Source organism: Babylonia areolata, chromosome 14, assembly GCF_041734735.1.
Source record: "Babylonia areolata isolate BAREFJ2019XMU chromosome 14, ASM4173473v1, whole genome shotgun sequence".
NCBI lineage: Eukaryota > Metazoa > Mollusca > Gastropoda > Neogastropoda > Buccinidae > Babylonia > Babylonia areolata.
The window spans coordinates 12,427,257-12,439,101 of NC_134889.1; the positions used below are offsets into that span (position 1 = coordinate 12,427,257).

Below are 11,845 nucleotides of genomic sequence, written 5' to 3' on the forward strand. Positions count from 1 at the left end.
ACATGAAGATGTTGATATTCTCTTAGGTTGGTTTACTTGTTGGAATTATTGCTTTGACAGGCAGTCACAGCTCCGCTATGATTGATCTAGTTAATTGCCAAGTCGTCATGATATGTTTGTAGGCAGATATGATTCTTTTCAACATTACAGTGAGTGACGTCTCCGCTCACAGATAGTTTATTTGACTATTCCAGAACATTTTTGGAATGACACAATCTTTCTCTTTTGCTCACACTGATGAGGGTTAGGCTTTACTTACCCAGCTTTCAGTGGAGGAGATTTAAATGTTGAATACATGCCATGTTTACTGTGTTTATGTTTGATGCAGCTGGATAACCTGTGTGAGTTCATTTGCTAGCTGAAGCCATGATAGTTATCCCAATCATTGAATTGAACACCAACTACTGTTCGGTTTCTCAGTTTGCCAGTGTTTGATTGGTTTCTCAGTTTGCCAGTGTTTGATATCAAAACCACTGATTCTATTATCTTTTCTATTATTCGTGTATTCTTTTGCATGCTGATATCAGTTGTACTGCTACAGTGTTTCACTGATTCTTAGTACTATAGCTTCACAGTTAGTGTGCTTAGTACTCTATGATGTGTGTGTAGTATTCTGCGGTGGTAATTAAAAGGCAGTGTTGGATTCATATCAGTTATTGGTTAAAATCATCTGATATGTATCACAGTTTGTTAATTGTAATTTAGCTATAGCACTCTCTCCTTTTCGTTTTTCTCCAGTATAGTACTATATGATAACTGATTCATTTGAGTCATTTTGACGCAGTATAAGCTTTACATAATCTATACTGTCAGTACACTTTCACTAAATCGGCTTAGCTTTAACCGCTTTATCTACACTGTTTAAACGTCTTAGACATGTCATTTGCTGTGAGCGTTTGGTCTTCAAACATATGCGTTATCTTACGTTGTTGCTCATTCCAAACCAAGTGATAGTCTTTCCATTGTAATATACGTGTGCTTACTATCCACTTCCATTGCTGACATGTTGTACTTAAGACATTTGTTGTTTGTGTCTTTTACAGGCACTGTCTTCTATCTTTTTATTGCTTGTGTCTTTTACAGGCACTGTCTTCTATCTTTTTATTGCTTGTGTCTTTTACAGGCACTGTCATCTCATCTTTTTTCTTTTCTTCTTTACTTATAACGATAGTAAAATTAAACAATAGAAAACCCTTTTTATGACTGGCCTCTATATGCCCCTGGCCTGCGCAAGGGGCTTTCTGTCCTTTCACTGTCTATCCTGTAAATTCAGTAATTCTTTTGTAACCCCTTTATAATATACCACTCGGTTCACAGTTACAAAAGTGGTGTTGCCAACAGGATATATTGATCCCAAGAATATTCCCTTTAATGTATCCACAACAGGAATATTCATCCAAGAATATTCCTTTCCCATCAATGCTTTAATTCTTTAATCATTTATCCAAATTTAAACAACATAAATCAAACCCCCTTACCACTCAGTTTAATTCATTACATTTACATAATCAGACTGGCACATTAGAAATCACGCGATGTAAAATAACTATCACCACCGGCATTATATTAGTGCTGAGAACAATAACACTCTCACTAAAAATAGAAGCAAAATAGGAATTCCTGATGGCTAATATAATGTTTATGATTTGAATAAAGAAGTGTTTGAGCCAAATGGTGTATTAGATTTACACTCCCCTACTGGTTACCTCAGAATAAAGAATGATAAAGCACAGGCTGAGCTCAGTGAGAGTCTGGCAAAAATTCTGGCGTTTTCAATAAAAGCAATTAATGCTGGCGAGACAGTAATAGGTAACAAGCATCCTCATCTTGCCATCTGTAAACAACTGTACGTGCATCTTGCTGAAATATGTACCTCAGATAATTTTTATAATGGAATGCCCTCAACTCTGTTATGCTCTATCCCGGTAGAAAATGAGAACATTGTTCTAACGAAGCTTCATAGTGGTGATGTCATGATTAAAAATAATGGTCTTAAAGACCACTCATCTAAAAATGGTCATAGATATTTTGATGTTCAAGATATTCTCAACTATAAAAATGGTAAGCCAACAAGGTTGCCTCCTGAACTTGAATAAGGGGCCTGCAGAGGTTTGTTACACTTTTTTTTCTTTTTTTTCTTTTTTGTAGTATAAGGGATGCAGGCGCCATAAGGTTTCAAGTGTGATCAAGAGGTAATTTATGTATGGTAAACACGGTCAGATAGGTTCAGCTTTGCTTTTTTGTCGTTGTTGTTGTCGAAAATGGCAGCACCGAGGAGTATAAAGTGTGCTTTTTCTAGATCTTGATATTTTCATCCTAGGGCCCTATCGAGGAAAAAAAACTCGGGTGGTCCAAAAACGGTAAAGCTGTTCAGTTCGTGGCTTCACCGTGTGGTCGTTAAGAGTTCACTGGCCTGCTGTTGTGTGAAGTAATCACTGACTACATCTCTCGCTCTGTGTCTCAGTCTCCTTCCATCCATCCTTGCACCCCTCTCTCTCTCTCCCTCCCTCTCTCTCCCTCTCACTTCCTTCCGTCTTTCTATCTCCGCTCCCTTCCCCCACACTCCATATCAACGTCACACCCCCTCTCTCACTCCATTCCCTCTTTCTATGCCCCCTTCCTACTTACCCCACTCTCGATATCTCCGTCACACTCCATCCCCCTCTCTCTCTTTCTCATGGACAATGAGACAGTCGTGGAGCAGAACACACGAGACACAACTTCCCTCTGAACCACTGGCCACATACCGGCAGAAGTTAATGATGTGCGTCATCAATTTACCACCAGTCACGCGCTCGATGTCGGAAGCTGATAGGCCCCGTGCCAATACTTATTCGTTCAGCATTGATGAGTGTCTACTCTTCTGCTTACAATACAAGGTAGTAAGATCACTATGTTCTTATTGATGAGATACACGTACATGTCAGTGGGACCTGGTCAGTTTTACCTGCACTGATTATGACTGATCTCTGGTGTTTTTTACGCCACTCAGAAGTTCACGAGTGAGACCAGAAAGTATTACTGAATCAGAAAATGGAATCGAATGTAAGAGTAGTCGCCCTTGTCGTGCATAATTCGTGAAGCACCAGCCTGACTGAGTAGACGTAGGGTTCTTGTGTCTTCAGGGGAGTTCAATGATTGCTGTTTGATTATTTTCTATTCCTGTCTTTCTGTCTGTCCCTCAATCCGTACGCCCCCCACCCCCCTCCCACCCTCCACCCCCTTTCTCCCTCTTTCTACCACTTCTTATCTTTATTTATTCTATCCCTCATCTTTTCATTCTTTCTTCCTTTTACATTCCTGTCGTCACATTTCCGACTCCCCCCCCCCCTCCCCCCACTTACTTGATCCCTTCTTTCCAAGCGCAGCTTCCTTCATAAGGTGAAGTCTCCCGTCCCTGCACTCAGCAGAATTGCGGAGCCCTGAACAGGCTGTGGTGACTGGGGCCTCCAGCCATGCCGTCCACATATGGCACAGGCACGAGTGGAGGATAAGCACAAAGAATACTTCTCTGACCCAGCCATTGGGAGAGTCACGAAATGGCGCGGGGTTCCCATTTGAAGATGAAAGTCGGGCTGACTCAAAAGGCAATCTCATAGTTCCAGAAACCTCTCTGTGATCAGCTTTCTCTCTTTCATTTGGTTTTCCTTCTTTCCTTCCGTTTTATTTCCTGTCTTGTTTTCGTTTCTTTAGCGCACGTTGGACTCTCTCTCTCTCTCTCTCTCTCTCTCTCGATTCGGAACGTGCGTGCTTTTCGTGTATGTCTTGTGGCTCATGCATTCAGAGGAAACGACAGACGAAATAAGGAGCACGCTGGCAATTATGAAATATCCCTGTGGACGGTCGCGCAAACACTCGCGTAACAACAATAACAACAATAATAACAATTGTTATTATTCTTGCGCAAACACTCGCGTAACAACAATAACAACAATAATAACAATTGTTATTATTCTTAAATAATCAGGTATGTGTATGTGTGTGTGCGTGCGTGCCTGCGAGTGTCTGTCTGTATGCGCGTGTCTCTCCTCGCTTAAGTCGAACTAGCTTACGTTGTCTCATCTGGAAAGTCGACACAACTCTCTGACCCCGGCCAGCAGTCAATAATTTTTCCTCCCTTAGCTCGACCTCGTCAGAAGTCACCGCCACTCAGTCATTACAACAGACCTCGTCACAAGTCACCGCCACTCAGTCATTACAACAGACCTCGTCACAAGTCACCGCCACTCAGTCATTACAACAGACCTCGTCACAAGTCACCACCACTCAGTCATTACAACAGACCTCGTCACAAGTCACCACCACTCAGTCATTACAACAGACCTCGTCACAAGTCACCACCACTCAGTCATTACAACAGACCTCGTCACAAGTCACCACCACTCAGTCATTACAACAGACCTCGTCACAAGTCACCACCACTCAGTCATTACAACAGACCTCGTCACAAGTCACCACCACTCAGTCATTACAACAGACCTCGTCACAAGTCACCACCACCCAGTCATTACAACAGACCTCGTCACAAGTCATAACCACCAGTCATTACAACAGACGTCGTCACAAGTCATAACCACCCAGTCATTACAACAGACCTCGTCACAAGTCATAACCACCCAGTCATTACAACAGACCTCGTCACAAGTCATAACCACCCAGTCATTACAACAGACCTCGTCACAAGTCATAACCACCCAGTCATTACAACAGTTGTCACGCCGGCCACCACCCTAGCAGCAGCAGCCGCCGCAGTAGTAGTAGAAGTAACAGTAATAGCAATAGCAGCAGCAGTAGCAGCAGCAAGAGTAGTGGTTAGAGCAGCAGCAGCAGTAGTGGTAGTATTAGTATCGTCATTCTCGTTATCATCATCGTCAACTTCACCATTATCATCATCATCACCATTACTTGTTCTGATGGCGCTTCACGTTTTTGCTCCCCAGCCCAGCACGGGCGATAAATGGACTGGCCACCCGCCTTTCAAAGACTAGAAAAGAAATCTGTGTATTTCTGGCCAGCACGTCATACAAAGCTTGCATGGGGCAGGAATTAATCTCAACGAGCATGTGGTGTCTTAATCACGAGTACACACACACACACACACACACACACACGCATATGTACACATAAGGGCACCTACGCACGCATGTACGCACACGCGAAAGCACACACGCACGGACACACACACACACACACACACAAACGCATATGTGCACACATGGGTACGTACGGACGCATGCACGCACACGCGAAAGCACACACAGACACACACACAGACACACACACAACTAAAGCACATCTTAACACTGAATCACATCATCCGATCCATCTACACAAGCTCCAGTCTGGGATAACAAAAGAGAGAATCTTGTAGACAGATAGACAGACAGACTGATTGATTAATTGATTAATTGATTAATTCTCCTCGGAAACAGAGAAAGAGAGAGAGAGTCAAAGCAGTCAAAAAACTCGCGGACAGAAACACTTCAGAAGTATCGCCACTTCTGTTTGCTGCCTGTCGTTGTCATCTCCCCTGCCACATGACGTCAGTGGAGGGTTTCGTTTACATGAAAGTCGCTGCAAAAACCTGCTTTGGCCAGACACACACACACGGGTTGAAAATGTCTGACTGAATTTTACATACACCACACATGAAGATCACACATCATGGCTTCGACCTACAAGGTCTTCCAGTCCACACACACGCGCGCGCACGCGTGCGCGCACATGCACACACACACATACACACGCACGCACGGACACACGCACATGCACACACACACACACGCACACACACACGCATATATATAATTATATACCTATATATATAAATATATATATATATATATTATACGCTCGCTCTCTCTCATGTATACACACACACACACGTACACACACACACACACACACACACACACACACAGCCTCCTTCAGTGCCCACGATCTGTGCACAGGGCTGTGTAATCTGTTTATCTGCTCTCCGGCACTCCTCCTTCCTCACTTCATTCATTCTCGGGTAATGAAAACTGGAAATGAGCGCCCTCCCATCTCTCTCTCTCTCTCTCTCTCTCTCTCTGTATGTATAACCGACATCTGTTTGTCTATCACTTATATGATGTTCATTTGATACGTGGTTTTTGCTTTTCCATAGCATGGTTTTTTAAGTTGCCATGCATTACGTAACAGCCTGTTTATAGTGCGTACGTGGATTGTGTGTGTGCGGTGTGGAGCGGTGGGGGTGGGGATGGGGATGTGGGGATAGTGTGTGTGTGAGTGTAGGGGGTGGGGTGGCAGTTGAACGTGCCACCACTTCACACATGCTCTGCTACTACTTCTCCCACTGCGGGGCGGTGTGTGCCCCATGGTACTGACACTAATGACGTCCCTGGAACGCGCATCGCACGTGCCCTGACTTCCAACACCACCCTTGTTAGCCAACGATTTCTCACAATCCCACGATTTCTCTCTGAGGGAAACCACGGAACTGCGAGAAAGTGTTTTTTTTTTCCCTCCCACGTTTTCTCTCCATTGCGAGAAACCTTCGGAAGTCCCATTATATGTGTCAAAAACATGTCCTTTGTGATCGGAGATGGTTTCTTGTCTTTTACCAACATCAATCTCCTCCCTCCTGCCGCTTCATGTTCGCCGCCCCGAACTGATGATTCTCTTCATATGTCCAGCTGCTATCGTCGATAATGTCACGTTTGGGCGTCTTTTTCAACAAACGGTCATGCTACACTGGTCGGAAAACATTAATCGTCATTTGACTGTTGGAGGCCGATGATAGCTTAATTATTTGTTCAGTTTACTAACGTTTTCATTATTTAAGAAAGAGAGAAAGAAAGGATGGAAAGAAAGGAAGAACAAGTGTTCAATTCGCGTGACAATATGACAATTGTTTTCATCACCATCATGATGAAGTTGTCCACGAATGAAGGATACTAAACACGGAGAGACCGAGACCGACTAACTGATAAAACAGGTAAAGAAACTGGAAACAACGAGATCATATCAAAGAGGTAAAAGAAGAAGAAGAAGAAAGAGGGTGAGGGGAGACAGACAGGTAGACAGACAGACAAACGACCAGCCAGACAGACGGACACTGAGACTGACAGACAGAGATACAGACAGACAAGCAGGAAGACAGAACAGATTAACAAGTTACACAAAGAAAAAGATGAAACAGACACAGTTGGAACAAGAACGTATGCCCTTCACCTCCTTTACACAGCTCCACGTGTCTCGATGCACATTCTGCGTGCAGTTGTTGTTGTTGAGGGTTTTTTTTTCATTGTTTTTTTCTTTTTTTAAAGAAACTGTGTGGAAGTGTGTATTGTCTACAATACATTATTTATTGTGATTCTGACTCAGTGTCCGGGGACAAGCTCAAGCACAACTGTGCTGCATTGTGTTGTCCACAGTGACTTCCACACGCTGGACTGTGTTCACTGTCTTGTTGGAGGACATTATACACACACTGTGCTTTGCAAAGAAAAGATCCTTTCAAGAAAGATCCGAAAAACAAAAGCGTGCATACTGTGTATCTGGTCTGACATTGTTTTCACCATGGGGGCGGAACTGGGAGGAGAGGGAGAGTGAAGTGAAGGAGGCAAGGGTAGTGCACGTGTGTGTGTGTGTGTGTGTGTGTGTGTGTGTGTGTGTGTGTGTGTGTGTGTGTGTGTGTTCCTGTTGTTGTTCTTGTTGTTCTGAGCTGATTTTTCATAAATGAAATATGACGTAGGCGTGTTATGCTAATAGCGTGAAAGTCTCTCTCTCTCTCTCTCTCTCTCTCATTGGCACTGCAATAATATGTACATAAATTACAGTTATGTGTATAGATTTGTGTGAAGCAGAGAGGGGGAGATATGCATGCAAAGGCAGTCATACACGTAGACACACTACCAAAATAAAATCCTGTACAGACAAAAATAATGAAGAGATTATCAGACAGACAGACAATGAGTCAGACAACGTAACAAATCGAAAACACAGAATTGAAGACAGTGAAACGGCTCTTGGGAATAACAGATGATGACATACGAAACAGATATAGGAATTTACAAGAGCACAGCCACATACATTACGCGCACAAGTGCACACACACACATACGCCTGTCCCCGCCTTCACCCCACCCACACACACTATCGCTCACTCGCACGCGCGCGCGCACACACACACACACACACACACACACACACACACTGACCTTAGACTGGAAGGCAATGCCGTGTTCAAAGGCCTCATCACTGTGAAGCGGAATCCGACTATCCAGCCCGTCATCCGACACCAGGTCATAGTTGTTCTTCGATATGGACGGCATGACCACACTCCCTAACGCACTAACAAGTACACACACACCAACACACGACGCCTCGTCGCTTGGGCTCCTTGCCTCCTCTTCGTTACAGTGATGACGGAAACTTGAGTCTGGTGACGCAGCACAGGACCTCCACAGACAATGACGTTAATACAAGATGGATGAGTTGGGATCCCGAGCTTGCAGGAAACATTGTGACAGGAAAGTAGCTCTTGACTCTGGTGTCATTTTGCACAGTCCGGGTTCTCCTGTTATTCAGAGCACTCAACTGGAGGTGTCATGTGACTTGTTGCGGAGTGTATAAACAGGATCGTGACAATGAGTGACGATCAAGTCACCAAATCTGATTTTCACTGAACGTCGTAGTGTTTCCACGATAAAGATGTTAGTGATCATGTGGCGGCCTCACGCGGATATCATTGACAGCTCAGCAGTCACACACTAATTATGTGCTGGGATGTCACACAAGTGCTCATTGTTTAAATTCTGTCGCACGACATCATTAACTACTTTATCCATCACCACGAGATTCCTTTCACAGGGAAACTTTTATATGGTTACATCCAACCAGCATCATCTTGTCAAGTTTTGAACCTTTACCCAAATGGCTTCTAAACGCTTTCGCAGTTGTAAGCTTTCACTCCGTGAATGCGTCTCACACACTGACACATGCTGTCCCCAACATTCAACTCGGACAAAAACGAAGCATGTTACATATCCTCTTTTAGTTCCCCACCAAAGTCCACTAATTCTTTCCACTTCATTCCATCAGCCAATGATGCTTCATGCCATATATATATATATATATATATATATATATATATATATATATATATATATATATATAACTCTTAGTGAACCTTGCCTGCGAACACCCACCGCAAACCTGGACCCAGACGACAGCCCTGTGTTGGTGTAGTGGTGTGTGTGAACTGAGGTTTTGAACGTGTCGCCACACAGTCTGTTGTTTGTCAGGCTGGCAGAGGGTGTACAGTGAAGTCTTCGGTCGTGTTCACAGCGACCTGGCTGACATCACTGCTGTCCACACTGACGTCACAGCAGGCTTTGCGGAAACCCTGAAGCCTGAGGTATCCTGGACAGGACTGAAATATACCATTACAAACGTATTTATTTTCAGTTAATCGTTCTTCTTCAATGACAAATAACTCACACAGATAAAAAATACATTTACATCTTTTTTCGTAAAAGTAAATGGTCAACAATGTCCATAAGTTAAAAAAAAAAAAAAAACCCAACTGTCTCTGAGATGTGGGTGGGGGTGGGGGGTGATGAACCTTGCATGCTGCAAGCAAAGGAATACATAAGCCAAGTCATGACTCGGTGACTCATACGTTCGTGGAAAGCTGATTCACTTCAGGTTTGATGCTCCTTGAAACATCTGTCCAGTGGTCTTTCAGTTTCACATGCAAACCTCACAGTCAGTGTACTGACTGGTAGACAACGCCACACTTCTTCGCCTTCTCGGCTTCTCGGCGATGCTCTTCACGTGAGTCAGTTCATACTGTAAGAGCTGGTAGAATTACCTCCCTCCGTTTTGACTGGAAATGGTTGATTTCCACGAACATAAGGCAAATTTAATGCACCGGTGAACTTAATTCATTCAGCCTGTTCAAGCTAAGACTCTTCTGAATCCGTTCTGCTGGTGGATGTGGTGCGAGGATGATCGGCAAGAAAGTCAGGAAAAAATCACAGAAAAAAGTCACAACATTAGGAAGGGAAAGAGTTACAAAATTAGGAAGGAAAATCACTACATTAGGAAGGGAAAGAGTTACAAAATTAGGAAGGAAAATCACTACATTAGGAAGGGAAAGGGTTACAAAATTAGGAAGAAAAATCACTACATTAGGAAGGGAAAGGGTTACACAATTAGGAAGGAAAGAAATCACAAAAATAGGAAGGAAAAAAGTCACAAAATTTGGAAGGAAAGGGTCACAAAGACGTTACGAGCTCTCATTACATGCTTTAAACCCATATAAAGCGGTTTGTTTTTGATGAAGGAATTACATGCGGGTGTCTTTTGATTTGGTCAAACTCCATCTGACATGTACCCCGATCTCTGTATCCATCCTATTATGATAATGAGATGAGCCCAGTTTCAGTAAAGACAACTCAAGCTGCGTTTGGCGGGATACTATAACATGTCTCCTTTGCATTTAAAAAGTTCACGCGACCACAGTCTATCATTTTACACTGCTCCTCGTGTTTTATGTCAAAGTTTGTTTGTTTGTTTGTTTGTTTGTTTGTTTTTTAAGATCTTTAATTTGGTTGTGCGGCATATGCTTTAATGCATTCGGATTTACTGACTGAGCTTTTGTCCTCACAGTAGTGATTCAGAGAAAGAAAGGTTGCCTACAATTGTGCCTTGATATATTATTGGTAAAATTATGTATACTACACTTTCCACACCGCGTGGGTGGAACATTGGACAGAACAGGAGAAATGTCAATATAAAACTCTTTTGCTATGACTTTTAACCTGTGGCTTTTTCCCTTCTTAAGTGTGTGACTTTTTCCTTCCATCCCATGTTCTCTGGGTGTGCACATTTGTCTGCCCTTGGGATGGATGGAGGTGGAAAAATCAGAAACCACGTTAATTGCACAACTCCAAATGTAGTGTACGCAATAACATGCTAAATCCATCTAGACTTTTTGAGTATATGTCATCAACCAAAAGCCTAAAAAAAACAAAAAAACAATAAAATTATATATATATATATATATATATAAAAACAGGTGAGTGGCATAAGAGTGATGCCAAGAACAGCAAAACGACCAAATGTCAGCTTGCCCGGCATGTAAAATCATCAAAACACCCAACTGATGGAGATTTGAACTACCTCAAAATATTTCCCACTAAACATATAGAAACGGAAGACATGTTGCTAAGAATGGGAATATACATTGGGACCCTTGTGAAGATTTCAACAGTATTTTCAAAAAGAGGATTCAATTCTGAGACATTCGAACCCAGAGAACAGCAAACTAACCAGCTTGAAACACACACACACACACACACACACACCAAACAAAAAAACCCCGATAAACATCAAAGGGAGTGACAGACTTTTTGTTCTATGAATGTGCACAATATATATATATATATATATATATATATATATATATATATATATATATATATATATATATATACTATTTTCATTTTTCTATTCATTGTTGTTGTTGCTATCATTCTTATTATCATCGTTATTATTATCCATGTATGTATTTATTTCATTATTCTTATTCGTTTATCTATTTTACTATTTATATCTATTTATTCATATTCATATGCTTTATTTTTTAAACATATTTTAGATTTATCATTAACATTATCATCATTATTTTCTTAGCTATTGCCAGAGTTAGAAAGATATTACTTTACTATGTTGACCAACACTTCCACGGTAACACTGATATTGACGTCAAACGCAGGTGGAGACTCACTTGTGTAAACAAAGTGAGTCTGTGTTTTAATCCGGTGTTCGGTTGTCTGTGTATGTGTGTCTGTGT

At 42.3% G+C, this 11,845-nt stretch overlaps 1 protein-coding gene across 1 annotated transcript in view; it reads right to left on the reverse strand.

Annotated features, from left to right (window-relative positions):
• Positions 1–9,120, reverse strand: part of LOC143289820 (carboxyl-terminal PDZ ligand of neuronal nitric oxide synthase protein-like) — a 418,763-nt gene extending 409,643 nt beyond the window's left edge. Inside the window, exon 1 of the mRNA XM_076598986.1 lies at positions 8,205–9,120. Within this exon, the coding sequence (XP_076455101.1) occupies positions 8,205–8,318 (114 nt within the window). The 5' untranslated portion in view covers positions 8,319–9,120. The remainder of the gene's footprint in view (positions 1–8,204) is intronic.
• Between the last annotated feature and the right edge of the window lie 2,725 nt (positions 9,121–11,845).